The 17,607-nt window shown below is 40.4% G+C and overlaps 1 protein-coding gene across 1 annotated transcript in view; it reads right to left on the minus strand.

The window, feature by feature from the left end:
* Positions 1 to 17,607, minus strand: part of gabbr1a (gamma-aminobutyric acid (GABA) B receptor, 1a) — a 69,377-nt gene that overhangs the window by 51,007 nt on the left and 763 nt on the right. The window contains exons 2-6 of the mRNA XM_023407170.2: positions 14,917 to 15,003; positions 14,575 to 14,639; positions 12,865 to 13,003; positions 6,948 to 7,133; positions 5,240 to 5,257 (exon numbers count right to left, since the gene is read on the minus strand). Coding sequence (XP_023262938.1) covers positions 5,240 to 5,257; positions 6,948 to 7,133; positions 12,865 to 13,003; positions 14,575 to 14,639; positions 14,917 to 14,995 — 487 coding nt within the window. The 5' untranslated portion in view covers positions 14,996 to 15,003. The remainder of the gene's footprint in view (positions 1 to 5,239; positions 5,258 to 6,947; positions 7,134 to 12,864; positions 13,004 to 14,574; positions 14,640 to 14,916; positions 15,004 to 17,607) is intronic.

The raw sequence follows: 17,607 nt of genomic DNA on the forward strand, positions 1-17,607 counted from the left end.
ATGCTGTTTGACCTGCAAATGCTACCACACGCACGAGCAATGTGTAACTGTGCTCTGTAACCACCTCTGCTAATTCATAGACCATTTCATGTCTACCTCCCTTAAAAGCCAAGTCTACAAACTGCCACTGAAGCCGCTTTGAGAAATCAGCAAGAATGTGTGGCAGGTGGTATCAATCACAGCTGATTTTATTTGCCATTATCTCTGTCTGAGGAGAGCACAGACAGTGATGGAGTTAGTGTGGACAAGAGAGACGCCGGACTCTCTGCACACCTGCTGTTTGAACCCTCCGTTCACAACACAGTCCCTATCTGTATCTATGACACACAAAGAGACACCATCACGCACACACCTTTTCACACACATAAACATGCGCATACATAAACACCTACACCCATATAATCAGGAACACTGGCCTTTTAATCCTTTGTAGTTAAAACTGAATGATCATACAGCTGGTTTTCATTTGTCATTTGTGTGTGTGTGTGTGTGTGTGTGTGTGTGTGTGTGTGTGTGTGTGTGTGTGTGTGTGTGTGTGGGCGGGGGTTCATATGCCATCGTCATTCGATATCACTCAGTCATTTGAGGAATGTTACAACTAAAGGATAACAACTTGTTATCTGAGGGAAAAGTGGAAACTCACTGAGGTGGCGACAGTACCTTTAGCCATTTTCATCGACTACACTTTTATTTCATGCTCATGTTTTTGCGGTTCCTGTGTAAGCGCTTTAATTGCAATGTAATGTTAGTGTTAAAAGTTCCCTTTTGAAAATTACTTATTGCAGCAATTGAGAAGGAGACCATTATTTCTCCAGTCTAAATTAAAAACCCTCTGTAGTTAGGCGATGGAATATGACTATTATATAACCCTGGTTCATTACCCAAAACTCATTATCTGGATATCTCCATGTAGCAGAGAGCTATTCAGATCTAGCTGCTAACAAGCCCTCGCAGGCTGAGGTGAGTGTACTGATCATCTGCTGGTATTTGCCTTCTACTTCCTCCTCCTCTTCGCCACCCTGTGACCCATCCAAAGCAGTATCAATTATTCAGCCGTGAACTTTACAGTATATGCTGTTGTGCTCCATAAGCCTGCAGCCAACACAGGCAAGACACACCAGCATCGGGCAGTGCAGTGTTAACAACCCCCATGGTAGCCAATGCCACATTCAGAGAAGACATTAGCTGTTGCACAGCCTGGAAAAGATGCAACGGAGACATGAGTGTCGTAACGTGTTGCTGAGCCGCTTTAATGAGGACTGGGTTCTGTATATTTGTGTGTGTCTGCAGTTTGCACACCGGGCATCCTTCACGATAATGGCCTGTTTTCCTTCCGGCAGATGCAATAGTTGGGAAAACACTGTTTTGAATGTTCCTTTTTAACACAATTGCCAGATTACACTGTCCTCCACCTGCAGTGTGCATTGTAGCAAGGGAGCAATCCAAATCATTGTAAAAAAGCTTTGACAAAATATATTGTGAAAATCAATCAGGCTGTTGCAAATCCCAAGATGCTGATGTTTTGTAGACGTAAGGTTTTTCCACAACGCTGACGGTACAAGTCATGTGCCGTTTCTTTGTGTAGTAATCAGACTCTGGTATTTAAAAATCCATCCTCTAGGATGCTTAAGTTTGCTTGTTGCTGAAAACTCCAGCCGCATTTATACCTTTTCAGGGTCAGTGTTTTTTAGTGGAATGACGATTTACTAGTAGGAGCAAAAATGTTGGCCAGTATGGCAGAAAATAAGGGCTGTAAAAGCACTAACTTAGATACAGTATTATCATTACATAATTTGTCCTGCAGCAGCACACTACTCACTACCACGTTTCCAATACTCTGCAGCATCTCAGTTATTAGAATAATACATCCTGCCTGGGTATCAGGGTGGAGGGAAGTCTGTTAAGAGTAATACGTTCATTGTTCAAATACCCTGCCACGAGAGCATAACTTTGGAGCAACATCGTGTATTTTTATGAATGCAACTTTGAAAAAAGGAATGTCTTCTGCTAAATCACTATCATCTATCAGTATTCATCAGCTTTAAAAAATCCATTACTGCCACATGCAAGGCTCAAATTCACATTTCCACCAGGTGAGGAGAGTGAATACAGCACAGGACACACAAGGTAAATCATTTTTCTTTTTAAATCTCAGCTCAACCTTTTGGGGCAAGACTCTGACAGAACCTACTTTCTGTATGAAGTGATACTTGTGAACAGTGTGTCTGGTTGCATGTTTTGACATCCAGTGATACTGTACAGATGCACACACATGCCAAGCTAAAACCCCAGTGATACAACCAGTCTTCTTGAAGGATAAAGGTGGCAACACACAGTATATTTTTTCTTATTTTCAACAAATCCCTTGAGTCCACAAGTCCAAAACCAACAATGGACTGATCCCACATCAAAGTAAACAGCTTATTCCTCTATGCCACAGAGGAACCATTGTTGTCAAAAAACTATTAAAAACACATCAGTGAGCCTTCATGCGCCTTGATTACAAGGAACACGGGCATTGTGGTTTATTTTGAGTCAATCCCACATCCACTGTCCTGCTGCCGTAAACACTCCCTTGTGCACCAAATGCGTATTAATTCATCACTGAAAATAGTCGCCGTCAAATACAGTTTTTATTCTTGTTTGAAAAACTTTTTCAAATAACCTCCCATTTTTATCAAATTACTTCATCAAAAAACATCTACATTTATTAGGCCTACAGCTGAAACAAATGATAAAGTAATCACTGATTAATCAGCTGATTATTTATTCAAATAATAAAAAAAACTGTCAAGCAATGCCCATCGCAACTTTGCAGAGCTGAACATGATGTCTTCAAATGTCTTTGTTTTGTTCTTCTAAAAGTCCAAAAATCCCAAATAATTTTTTTTGCAATTATATATGACAAAGAAAACCAGGAAATCCTCTAATTAAAGAGCCTGGAATTAGAGAATATTTGGCATTTTTCACTATATTTGCTTATAAAAATGACTGGAACAATTAATCAATTATGAAAATAGTTTCTGATTATATTTCCAAGAATCATTGATGGATTCATTCTTTCAGCTTTAGTGAGGCAATCATCAGGGGGCACACACACACACACACACACACACACACACACACACACACACATCCACAAAAGGTGATGGGTAACAATTATCTGCACAAAAGGACAAAAACATGCTTTAATGCTTGTTAGTAAACCTGACGTCTAGAATGGCTGCAGAGTTTGGATAGAAGCTGTTTGTCCTGGCTAATTGCTAATTTGCTTGAACTCACTGTGTACCTATGGTTTTATTTTACTGTACGTGAATGCAATTGTGCTGCATATATGCACACACACACACGCACACACACACACACACACACACACACACACACACACACACACACACAGGGTAGAGCAGCAGACACAGACAGGAGCATGGTATTAACCTTTCTCCCGCTGAGGAGGCAGTAAGTGGGTGGTGATGGCACATGGAGTGGAGAGCGAGAGGGAGCGGAGCCAGAAGGAGGTCAGTATTGAGACAGTAGATGGAAATTTCTATTTGTGGAAACAGTGTTCTCTGCTGCTTTGTTAATTATGTGTTTGTCAAGTCTGTCCGTGACATTTGGAAAGTTTTTTATCAGCAACTCATGGGATTACTTACATAAAACTATATATATCTAGCTCTGCGTTGCATGCCGTGTGTGCACAGGCAAGTGTTAATATGTGTATGGACAGTATCTGTGACCAGGAGTGTTGTGCTTATGAAAGGCTAGCACAGGTTTATTCCTAATTCATTAGGAGTTACGGTGCACTGTTGTGAGCCTTCCAAGGATTGTAGCTAGTGTATGATTCAATATCTGGCCAATTCCTAATGTGGTGACATAACTGTGCAAGAGGGTGAGCCATCCTGCAACAGCAACAAATGTATTCATCATCATTGCCAGGGATCAGATAAAATGGCTGTACTAGTAGATGTTTTGACCCTTTATTTTCCCAGGGAAGGTTGACTAAGCACATTAGTTCATTTTCAGAAATGACCTGCTGCAAACTCATATACTCTTACTCTCACAGCAACAGGAATGCACGGCTCTCATAGCACTGCATGTAGGACTGGGGAAAGTGAACAGAATATTTCACACTTGATTATATTTATACCTGCATGGTGACAAACCCACAGCTAGTCTCATGCTCTCCTTTTTCAAAATCCCTCTTAGTGTTCGAGGGCAGGAGCATAGCAAAAACGATTAGCGGCAAACTAATAGGAATACACAATTTTCATTAAAACTTTGGAATTAAAATTAACTAAAGACATGAGGGGGTTAGTTTGGATGAGCTGAATAGAAAATGCCACCTCAGTAATGATGCTAACGAGCAAATTAAATTGTCTTAATCTCTTCTCTCAATGCTTTGATTCATAAAAAGAAGGTTTTACTTGATACTCAGGGGTAGAAAGATAATGTTCCTCATGTAATGTCTGGTGAGGAACTGGGGGAAATGCTGTCAGCCTATGTATGTTTTTGAATATTGATGTGCTTGACACAAAAACTAATTTCTTAAACTGAGTTTACAGCTTGAAATCAAATTTAGTTTCTCACAGCAGAGAAACCAATAAGTGGACAGGTTGTTTATGGAGGAAGTTTCCTTTTCACCCAAGAGGTCAGATTTTCCCAGTTGCTGTGGGGATTTTTCAGATACAGTGGAACCACTCGTCAGTGCTTTAGGCTATGGCTGCCCCAAATGGAGACACGCCCCAGGTTGGCCACTTTCTCAAAGATCACTGCTGCCCTCCGGTGGTGATAATACATAATGCAGCACAGCATTGCACAGCCTTATGTGCAGCAGCATTTAACTGAAAGATATGAGTGTGCACAGTTACATCCAGGTACACTACAACTGGCTTTAGGAACAGACGGTTTTATTGGGATCAGAGAAGATTAAAAGACAGTTTGTTATGTGACTGAAGATGAAGTCCATCTGTATTAAACATTTATCTAAGGGCTGCACTCATGAGTCAAATGTCCCTCATGTCTGATAATTATTATTTCCAAAAAGAAAAAACCTTAAAAAGGAAGGGAACTTGTGGCAGATGTAATTTGTTGAGCCTGGGTAAGACACCATGTGGTCTGGGCTCTTGTATGTCCATGACACAATAAATAACAAAATTAACTAATTATTGGTGCACAGTAGGATTTGGATACTGTATCTTATGTAGCAAGAACATGACAATAAGAATGAAAAAAGCCCTACCTGTGTAGTTTCTGTCATCTTTGGCAGGGAAACAGAAAAAGAGGGGAAAAAAACAGATGATTAAAAATACAATTCAGAAGGAAAAGGGTATGGATTATTCTACTCCAGCACTATAATACAGCTTTAATGACAAATCAAGTCCCATTTTTTAATTATTCACCTTTATGATGTACTGTAGGCTAAGATTTGGTGCAGTAAAGCTGAAATTTCAAATGATTCTCCTCCACTAGATGGCAGTGACACATCATTGTAGTTTTCCTGGTGTATGCCAAGCAGTGAGGCCTGGCAGGAGGAGGCTGTGTTATATTATGTAATCTTATGATATTTTTAAAGGAATACCATAAGAATAGACACAGACACTTTAAATCTGATAGTTATATGGTGTAGATACCATACACAATCTTATAGTAATACCTTGAGAGATTTAAACAGTTAAGTAAAAAAAAGCATTTATAAAACATCTATTTTTTAGGGATTATAAAATAAATAGCCTGCTTTCAATTACCCAGTCCAATTTGTGCTGATAATTCCATCTTTCATCCCTTTTAATACCACTATTCCCATAGCAACTTTACTAGTTGCCATGCCAACTTCTCTGATAACCAGTTGGCAATGTCATTTCTTTTAGTTCTTTGTTTCATCTGTGTTTTTTCCTAAATCCTCATTTGTTTGCACTAATTTGGATAAAACTTCTCAGACACCAGACGTGCCAACTGTTGTAGCTGAAATCTCTTGGGTGTCAGTGACATCCCAAATATCCACTCACACTCCCTTTTTACATTCAGTGACTACTTATCCTGTGTATATGTTAATGTAGGGGACATCAGATTTTCACTTGTATGCATCACTCATTTTACCTGCCTGTGCCAGCAATACAGAGTGGCCTCTGTGGAATACACTCTTGATTGTCTGTATCATTTATTGCCTAGCAACCGTGCTCAACCACTGGGAGAACAGGTGTTTGTAATTATGTGTCATCTTTAAAGCCTTATGTTCCCATTTATGTAAGGCAGACTGTGAGACCTATAAGTGAGCCATGTCTATGTGATGAAATGGCACTGAATATGTTATATGTCATTTGATTACAATGTACATTTCTGCCAAGAAAGAATCAGCTAAGCATTTAAACAAATTCACTGCGACTACGACAAACAGTTATTTTCATTATCCATTTATCTACTGATTCTTTTCTTAACATTGTTTTTGACTATAAAATCTCACAAAATAGTAAAAAAAAAATGTTCATCATAATTTAAAAGGGGCCAAGGGGGTGTCATTAAATTAGTTGTTATATCCAATTATCCAAAGATATTTATTTTAGTGTCATATATGACAAAAAAAAGTCTAATCCACATGTTGGAAGCTGGAACCAGAGTTGTGATTGGCAATTTGCAACTGAAACAATTGATCACTTATCAAAGTAGTTGCAGATTAATTGTAAATCAGTTCATCTATTAATGAACTAATCGTTTCAGCTCTAAAAATGACAGAAGCGTGAATCTTAAAAGTTAACACTTCACTTTAAGTTCCCCTCTTTAGTATTTATTAGCAGTATATAAACATTTAATAAAAGATTTTTCAGACACACCACAAAGTAGTTATAAGCAGTAAATGGAATCGCACCATACAACATCATGTTCAGAATTTGACTGTAATTTGCATCTTAATGTAAAATCTCATTTAGTCACATCATGGCTGAGAGACTCACAGAGGCAGGTGGGTTTAGGTGCATCCCACTTGCCCAGCTTAGTGCAATGGCTGATGTTTCTGCCCTCCAGGATGAAGCCAGCGTGGCAGCTGTAATGGAGCACTGTCCCTTCCACTGGCGGTCCGGGAGGCTTCACTGTCACCCGGCCGTTCTCCAGAGACGTCCACACTCTCGGGCACAGCAGCACTGGAAAGGAAGAGGAGCACAAGAGACAGAGAAAGTTATAGAAATAGAAATATATAACTAGAATGGCAGGTAGTAGACTGTATAGCTCTGCCAAGGCCAAGAAATCCTACACGTTTGTGAGATCCAGGTTAATATGTGGATCTGCACTTGTAACTCGGTCTGCACCAAAAAAGAATCGGTTCTTTCCTGGCCCATGCCCCCCTCCCTCCACCAAGTTTGGTGCAAATCAGTTGAGTACAGACAAACATACAAACATACATGGTGGAAGGTAATAACTTGTGGAATGGAGCTGTAGCAAACAAACTTAAAAGAGGGATATTGGTGTTTTGGCAACTAGTTACTAACTTTATCTGTCGGCCATTTGGTGCTGGACAGGTGGTGTGCAGTAGGTTTTTTAACTAAGTTGATGAGAGCAGTGAGTGAATCAGCACAGTAAAGTTACAGGCTGTAAAACCAAAATAATGACCTGAAAGACACTTCAAACATATATAGAGCTGAGGAGACCTGCAAAATCATGTGATAATTTTATGAGATAGTCCCTATGAGTGATCCCTTTAATTTATACATTGTCATTTGAGCAATAGTTAAACACATTTATATACATTTGTGCAGCTTTAATCAGAATGAAAAATCTCAATGGCCGACTGAAAAGTGGCAAACTTTAAACATGCTAAATTTTAAAACTTAAGCGTAACTTATGTGGTTCAGACCTTGTGAAAACCATACACAAGGTCTGAACCACTGAGAGTGGCACAATGCACTAAAAAGCTCGCCTCTATTCATTTTCTATGCAACACAAGTGAAGCGCTATGTAAGGCATTGTGGGATTCCAGGCAACACACGACTTGAGTAGCGATGCCAAAAAAATGAGGGGCTAAAAGTGAAGGCAAATGAGAGGTGAAATTTGTCTAACAGCTGCACAGTATTTTGCAGAAAAACAACATAAAAATGCAATGTGGGAACAAGAAGTTCAGTGTTTATCCTCTGGAAGAGATCATTTTACTTTCTGGAGTCCCTCTTAACTACATCCTCCGCCTCCAGGATTACAGATAGACACAAAATGAACAGCTACTTGGTAAAGTAACAGGATGGGAGAAAGTGCAGGTTCCTTATTTACACAAAGTTCAAAGTTAAGGTGACCAGGTTTCTAAAATGAAAAGCAGAGGCCATTTCAAGATCCGCATTCAATATATCATTAAAATATTAAATGTTTATATCTATAAAATAAAAAGATGGACAGTTCTGGTTTCATGTATTTTGACCATGGTAACTGATGTACTGTAATAAAATAAGATTAAGGCCAACTGATCCAATCGGGTCACTCTTTGGACCCTTAACAGTTATAGATTGACTTAACTAAAGAGATTTAACTTTTTCTTCTCCTCCAGTCTTTCTCGTCGTCTTTTCTTCACTTGTGTTACTTATCTTCCCTCCTTTCCTTCTCTTTACCTTTCTACTTAATTCTTCACTATTTTACTACACTTTTACTCCTTCATTTTTCCGTCTCACCCTCTTCTCTTTCCTGTCTAGTCTTTAATAATAATAGTACACAATTAGATAAAATACCTTGGTTTAGAGATTCCCATTGCTTGCCTCGTTTTTGCGTTTTAATGTTTAGAATAATAAATTGGCAGGTTCTGTAATCACTTGTTTACCTTTCCTCCTCTATCTCCTTCCCTGTTCTCCCTAACCAGTCTTCCTCCCCTCCTTCCTCTCCACTCTCCACAGGGATTAAAGAAAAAAGACATTTCTTTCTTTTTTTTTTCTTTTTGAGGCCAGCTATATTCTCCATTTACAATTTCTAAAACAATTTACAAATGTGGCCCCAATTAGCCATCAAAATGATGCACTATATTTGTAAATATGGTAGCCTACATTCAAATCAGCTACCTATCACCAGGTAGTACGATTCCTAAGTCCCTGATTCCAACTCTGGGTGACCTCCCGGCTTGAACAGACGTTTGTCTTGATGCTGTGGATTCACTTGGCACTTGGTAGTTTCTGGTCAAGTTTTGCACATGGACTGTAAATAAAGATGCACGTAGCCTCCGTGACGTCACCCGAAGGTTTGTGACGAGCGGTTTTGAGTTTACCGCCTGGTTTTACACCGCAGTTTTCTCTAAATCCAGGCAAGCAACTGGTGTAGTAGTAGAAAAAACGTGATATGAAGCTGCCGTAGCAAGCAGCCAGCCCCCTCTGATGTCCAAAACAAACATAAGAAACAGGCCACCAAAAATGGGTACGTCTCGTCCCATTTACACAACGTTAGCTAATGAGCATTTGACTTGCTAGCTTGCGAGCGCTGATGTCCAGCGATTTTGCTCGATGGTGTATCTGAGTTTGGGGGACATGTGCATCAAATGACTGCCCCTTGACCTGCATGTCAGAGAATGAAAGCTGTAATACTCATATCGCCTCAATCGACTATCGACTCAAAGGCAATCGTTTGTTTGCAGCTAACTGAAATGTAATGATATTAGCTTAGCCTCTAGCTAGCCAACAAGCTAGGCTAGCACAGTTTCCCTGGAAACACGACAAGTCATGTGAAGTTGAGAAATGACTAAGGCAAGTCTACAGCCATGCTAGCAAGAAACTGCAGGAACATACTATTAGACTCTGTTTCAGTTAAATGTTAACACAGCTTGCGAAAATACGCTCAATGACAACGCTTGGATGTTTAGCAGATCATATTTTTACCTTGTACACCATCTTCGTGTAGTGTTGGCGCGCTAACAGTTGCCAATGGAAACACGAGCTGAGGCTCATGGGAATGTATTTACTTCATTACGGTTCTCAAGTTAGATGAAAGATTAGCATTGTTAGCAAAACATTAACTAAATAAAGCTTCAGTGACAAGGGCAATAGTTTAAATGTTTAGATTTAATTTTTCTACAGTCCACAAATAAATGGTTGATGTTGCCTAAAATATTTCTCCAACATAAATATAACATATATATAAAATATAAATGAGCTGCAAATTAAAAATGTTTTACCTTAGCCAATGACTGATGCTGAAGTTTAAATTAATTTATCCTGTGAGATTATTAATGGCTCTTGAGCAGCTTTAACTCAGAAATGTTTCAGGGTATTGGATATACCTAGTGGAAACATCTGAAAATTTCCCTGCACATAACCCAAATACAGTACAGACCCAGTGTAATACAAATTTAAAGAAGGAAAGTCTGAAAATGTAACCTTAACTGACCAAGAAACCATTTTGTGTTAATCACCTGTAAGAAATAAATTAGGCATAAGCTTTGCCTTCTTGGTTTGATTTCCTGACAAAATGCCCAAGTTCTTCAATATAATTCTGTTTAGCTGCCGAGTTTGTTGAATCTTCCTTCCAGCATGTGAGCACATAATAAAACTCCAATCTGCACATTGCAGCTTGCACTCTTACATAAGCCAGAGAAAACAAAAATCCTGCTTTAGAGAATGCACTCTTGGGAAAAATAAATTCTACTAATGTTAAATGGGAACTGAAAGAACAAAAACAGAGATATACCAGGGATTTGATTGGATCGGTGGCCTTATTCTCAGTATTTGCAGAGGCACTGTAGACGTGATCTGAGTAGAAATTACATTCAGGCTTCACTGTTGAATAAGAGAATTTGGGTTTGCAAGCAAAGTTTGCAGAAGAAATACACAGTTAAACCACGTAGAAGCAACAAAACAACATAAATACTATTTAACAGAACAACATTACAAAAGGACACAACATCCAGCATGTGGAATCTAAGCGAGCTTTCTCCTTTATTCTTTCCCGAAATCTAAATGTAAGATCTCCGATGCTATACCCAGCAAGCATCTGCCCAAACTATTCTCCATGGGGGTAACAGATAAGTTTACATCTACATATTTATATCGCCCCTCATCAGATGCAGATATCTCCGAGTATACAGACAGATCGACCAACGACCAACAGGGCACAGCAAAATAACAAATCTATTCATAGATCAGAATTCCACAAAACCATGTTTACAAGCTCTGGTTGGTGACAGTATTATCTGTACAGCAAGAGAAGGATTTCACTGAAATTATTTGTGAACATTCAACCAAAATATCACAAAATAATGCCAGCTCAAAGGTCCACTTCCTAGCTTTTTGAAGCTCAGGGTCTTCATCAGCCAATGGCTCACATGAAAACAAGAGGCTCTATATATGGGGGAGATCATAACCCTCAGCTCTGTTCAAGAATGGCCTCTGCTCTCAAACAGTTATATTACAGACAGGCCTTTTTTTCTTGTTTCTTCTTTTCCCCATTTAATGTAAACTCTTCCTTAGTGTTTACCTGTTGTCTCCACTTCCACAGTGCTGATTCCATCAGAACAACAACAGTCAGGTCAGGCAGTCAACTTTGTGATTTTTACCATGAACTACAACTCCTCCATAAATGTTCAGCTTGACATCGTTGCAGTCTTCCCTTTGGGGGACTAGTCGTTAGGTAAACACAAAACGAGTATGAAACTCAGCAGAAGAGTGGTGAGCATAACATGACTGTTGTACTGGCTGTCATTGGTTGTGCTAGCCACATCCCGACTATTACCTTTCATTATCAGCTTTTATATGAGAATTTACAGTAACTCCGTTTTTTTACCGAGGGACCATGAGATGTGGTTGAAAGCTCCAAAGGAGCTAATGTGGACTTTTGAGTTGAGTTTATATTGTCACACATACCTCTCTCAAGGTCAAGAATTAACTTGCATGCTCCTATTCAACCAAAAGTTTTTACTGGAGGTCATTGGTCAGTAATGTTCCTTTACATTTCTGCTTCCATTCAAATACAACAGTAATTATTATTTTAAGTCGCTATAATAGAATTTTTTTTATTATCTATCAAATGACAGTGTGAAAACATCAGGACAATGTGAAAGCAGTCACTCATAGTGATGAACCTACAGACAATTATCACCCAAAATCTGCAGCTCCCATCAGTTTTAAAGATCTTTGTGTTTCATCTCACTGCTTAGATGTCGTGGTGCAACTTCTCTGTTCACTCTCACCAGTCTCAAAGCATCATTTTCAGACAGCTGCTCAGCACCAAACAGCGAACCGACACAGTGAGTGACTGGCTGGTGAACATAGTGGAGCATTTAGCAGCTAAAGAGCCAGATATTTCCCTCGGGAGTTGGTGAAGACCAGAAACAGAGTTAAAAGAGCGATTATTTCACCCTGTGGAAGGATGTTCAAGAATGAATGGTAATTAAAGCAAGTTCACCACCTCAACTTAAAAGGTGATGATATGTCAGTGTTGTTTTCACAGCTTGTTTCTGCTGATCTCAACTGGCCAGAAAAATCAGTTAGTGTTGGTTTTAAATTGATGGGAAGTCCTGTAGGAAACCAGGACAATAAAAAAGCTGCTTTCATTTCATGTGAGCTCCACTTAAGATTGCATCACTTTACTTTAATGTGGATTTTCATAATAGCACTGTAGAGAATAAAAATAACTAAAATCCCAATCCTTAGAAAAAAGTGAGAGTGAAGGTTTCAGAGTATTTCACAGTTTCCTCTGTGTAGTCTAAACAGGGAAGGTGGTAACATGCTGTCAAAACAACTTAGATTCTGTTTTATTGTAATTGTGGCTTTAATTTGATGTTGTTCCACCAGATAAGACATGTAAGAACTGATTATGATGCCGTCTGGAAAAATGAAACTTGTGACGAGATAAAAGAAGAAAGGACGTCAGGATAAAAAAAAAAAAGGGATGAGAATTAGAGCAAAAAGGACTTACAACATCTGCTGTGCTGCGTTATGTCCGTCCATGTGCCGTTGGGTAAGCACTTCCTGACTTTTGGCCCCACGATCACCCGGTTTCCTCTGCAGATGTACTCGATCTCGTAATCCACAGGAAGGATCTGCACACTGCGGATCTGTAAGAGAAACGGGGGCGAAGAGGGATTGGGAGGAGGAGAGACAGTAATTAAAGAGTGATTGATGCTCTTTCATACCTGTTTTTCTAATTCAGTCAGAGACCCTCTCCGTTCTCTCTCAGCACAGTTGAGTCTGGTGCCATATGCCAGTGAGAATGAGGCTTCACTAGGAAAAACATTTCATGGCAATATTGTGTGAATTGATGGGCTGTCACACACTGAATTACACCTCCTCTCTGGTTGGGAGAGGGGAAATAAACTGGATTGCCCAGGCTTTATGTTACATTTGAATGGCTCAGTTGTAGAGGTTTTGGTACTTTCTATGTTTTGAAACCATCAAGAAAAGCCAGTTTTGATTCAAGCTGGAGCCTTTAAGCAGCTCGTAGGTCTCTCCATCTTGTTAAAGCCAGACCAGTACCGGCTTCACAGTAGGATTGGGTAAGTGCGGCCTTGGACTTATCAGCTGGAACGGGTCGTATGAATTGACAGAACTGACTGAACCGGTGAAGACAGTGAAGGAGCCGGTAAAAAGCCGGGGGGGGGCTGTGACTTCATTCTCTGCTCAGGACGCCATTACTCCACCATATCTTTACATAGAAAATTGCTGTTTACAGCTATATTATTGTTGAAATCTCGTTTACAGAACCTTTAAAAGAAGAATGGATGGGTGAATCAATGCAGCGATATGGGTCAAGCTCTGAAACCTCTGGATTCTACATTTCCCATACTGCAACTTGACAGTGTCTCTTCATTAGACCATGCATGTTTACGTTGTAATGTGTCTCTGTTTAAGAAAGTTGATCATGTGTTGTTTTGTTTGACATGTTTGCTTTACTGAACAGTTCACAGCTGAAAGAGACATGGAAAGATCAGAGGGAGAGCTGGACGTTAAAGGTCAAAGGTCGCAGCTGATCCAGGGTCACGGCTTCGGTGAGCAAATTTGCCATCAGAACCAGCAGACTGCTCGGTAGGCACTGATTGTATATAACATATTCCTTTAACTGAGGCAATAAATCAATATTTTGTGAAATGTGCTTAGCTGCTTTCTTGCTGAGAATTAGGAGTTAGGAGAGTTTAGAAGTTTGATATACACATACATTATATAACATGTTGATTAGGGAGCTTTAAAGGTAATGGTTGGCAGATTTTCTTAGTTAGCCAGGCTAGCTGTTTCCCCCTGTTTCCAACTTTTACATTAAGATAAGCTAAGCTAAACCAAGCTAAGCTAGGCTACACTGAGCTAACTGGCTGCTGGCTGTACACATGCGAGACTGGTATCAAGCTTCTCATCAAACTGTCCACAAGAACACTAATAAACATATTTCCCAAAACGTCAAACTAGTTCTTTAAGTTCTATATGCACTAATGCGACCTGTTTTTGACTGAGGCTTGACTGACATGTTTTGTAACTCCCATTCAGTTAGGAGTTGATACGGTATACAGATACAGTGTTAGCTGCATAATATTTCCAGTTCTGTGTTATTTATTCTGAAAATCTTCGAGCCAACTGTGGTTTAATATGTTTGATTTGACATGTGAGCTACTGTAATTTGCACTAACAGTGTTTGTACCTGCTCTTGGGTCAGGCCTCTGTAGCGGATCCCCCCGTCCCTGGGAGGCCGGATGATGGCACAGCCTGAAAAAAGGAAGAAGAGGAAGAAGAATGAAGGAAGATAGGTGACAAGAGCAGAGAATGAAAACTCTGTGTCCAGATAATGTATCTATATTACAGCAATATGATATATTGTCAGTTTAACTGACACTCACTGCACAATTTACAGTGCTTTATTCAGGCCACTTAACAATCTCTGCGGAGTTACTTCTGTCCATTAATGCATATTGTAAACAGACACACGCAGCAAACACACAGACTGAATCCTGCATATACCCAGTCACAAGCACACACAAATTACCTCCAGCTGATGAATTATGTATGGGCACAACAAGAGACGGAAGAGAATAGAGAATAATCAGAAACAATAGCCGTGCCATCTCTGGATCTGGAAGAGAAGGAAGAGAAGGAGAGAGGTTTTAATAGAAAGTAGGAAAATGTGAGAGGGAAATTGGGGGTTTTGGAAAAAGGCAGAAGCAGAAACAAGGCAAAAAGAAAAGGGTTGCTGAGAAAATATTCTTACACTATTAATGTTACACCCCCATCCTCAGATACAGTCTTTTTCAGTTCCCTGCTGTCCTTCTAAAAAGGAATGCAGCAACTTTTTGGCAAAATTAGCTCCCTTTTCAACCTGCCTGCCAATGCACCGAGAGGATGAGTTTGTATTTACAGCGCGGACAGGTCAGGCTCACTTGATCGCCAGCTTTGCTTCATTTCAAAGGCTATACAGGGTTTCAGCTCAGGCTTTGAGGCCTGATGGTGATGTTGTTGAAAAGTGGCTGCCCATAGAAACATTTCACACGAAGGCAGAGTCAATAGACTTCAGAGTTTCCTTCATATCAGGGTGGAAAACAGCTTGTAGACCGTCGACACAAAAGCATTCGATTGCAAGGCAGAAAGGTGCTTTCAGGTGTGTTGACAGCTTTTTAAGGCACAATGACTCATCCCTCCCCACTGGCAATGAAACTCTGTAAACTTGGCAGGATTCACAACAGATAGTTAAAACAAAATAAATATCAAAACGGAGTATATATTGATTATAAATATAGTCCTTTTCTTTCCATGCATTCTTCCTCCTTGTTGACACCCGGTGCCTACTTGAGCTGCAACGATTTGCTGATTAATCAATAAGTCAAACAACAGAAAAATTCATCTGCAACTGTTTTGACAGTCACATAGTGGCAAACTTTCTGTGGTTCGACCTTCACAAATGTAAGAATTTGATGCTTCGTCATATGTGACAGAAGCTGAATATCTTTGGGTTTTGGACTGTTGGTTGGACAAAATAAGACATCTGAAGATGTGACTTTATTTTTTTACACTGTATAGAGCTCACAATTATTACAAATCATCAGCAGATTAACCGGTAATGAAAATAATCATTAGTTGCAGCATTAGTGCCTACATTACCAACAAAGGCAACTCGACTGCGGACAGTTCGTGCAGAGTTTTGGGTGTGTTATGCTAGTAGCATCTGATTTAGTTTCAAGCAGAGATGGGGAGCTGGCTACAGAGGTCTGATCCCCAGACTTCACACAACTCCCTCTGGAGCCACATAAGGCAACTTTTTCCTCACATGTGCAGTAGTCCTCCAGCTATAAACAGACTTTGATCTGTGAAATTGCAGGAGTCCCTCTTTAAATGAAGAGTGAATTTACAATTAAATATGTCATATCAACAAATAGCAAAGAGAAAATCATGTCCCAATGTTATGGCAAACATGACCTTAACCTGACTGAATGTGTACAGCAACACTGCCAGAATGTGCAGATTTGAGTGCAGGATGAGTGTGTTATGCTAAGCAGCAAAAAGTCAAAAGGCCCTTGAGTCCCGTGAGCCACAGTGCCTCAAGTGCTGGCAGGCAGGGAAACACACACACACACACACACACACACATGCACACACACACACACGCACACACACGTACAACTGACTTATCAATGATAAACACATTATATATAGCTGCTCATTTGCAGTTTTGGAATAATAAATGTTGCTTTATGAGGTTGTCACACATGCATAAACATAAACAAGGCAATAAGGGGTGTGTGTGTGTGTGTGTGTGTGTGTGCATGCATGTGTGTGCGTGTGTATGGGAGGGGATAACAAAGCAAAGCACCACAGTGAGGGAGACAGATGGCAGCGAGGCTTGCTTGTGGAAGACAGACAAACTCTGCTGGATACTTCATTAGCATTATCCAGTGTATTTTTAGAGTTCACTGACAATATGCATGCAGGAGGTAGACACCACCAGAGAGTGTGTATTAGGTGTGTGATGGTGTTGGTGGTGGTGGTGGTGGTGTGTTGGAGTGTGTGTTGGCAGCGTACAGTGTGTGCTTTTGTCCTGTGTGGGAAGGAGGGAGGGGAGGCAGTAGAGAGAGAGAAAAAGGGGGGAGAAAGAAGGACAGCCCAGCAAGAGTCATTAATATCAGCGATCACACACTGAGGCGGATAAAAGCAAACTACAGTATGTGAGTGAGAGTAGCACGTATGAGGCAGCCTAACCAGCACAAAGCCAGATAACTCTGTCAGCTGTGGCTGCAGTGGCACCGAGCAGACAGAGGGGAGAGGGCCCGTCCACTGGCCTTAAGCTCTTCAGCGCCTTCCCCGCTCCAAAACACGGCAGCCGCGTGAAACACCTTTGCACCAGTCCATCCACACTCACTTCCACCTCTAATGTCACTGTTGCACACACACACACAGACATACACACACACATAAACACATAAACACACACACTGCCTACTTCCTTGTGTGTTTATAATGCCGGAAGCTGCAATGGAAGGGGCTGATCCGGTCCATTTCAGCACCACAGACAGCTCACACCTCATATCGACGAGCACGTAGTGGCCATTCCGTCCACACGGGACACGCGCACACACACTCAGATGCTGCATTTTGTGCACGGCTGAGCATGAACTGCTGAGACGTGAGGGTCACAGTAACGGTGCCACCAACCGTATGCTGTCGGTAGTTACTTGTCGTTCTGTTG

This window comes from Seriola lalandi, unplaced genomic scaffold (assembly GCF_002814215.2).
Source record: "Seriola lalandi dorsalis isolate HSWRI2012SDOR001 ecotype SW California unplaced genomic scaffold, Sedor1 jcf7180002054330, whole genome shotgun sequence".
In the NCBI taxonomy this organism is placed as follows: Eukaryota; Metazoa; Chordata; class Actinopteri; order Carangiformes; family Carangidae; genus Seriola; species Seriola lalandi.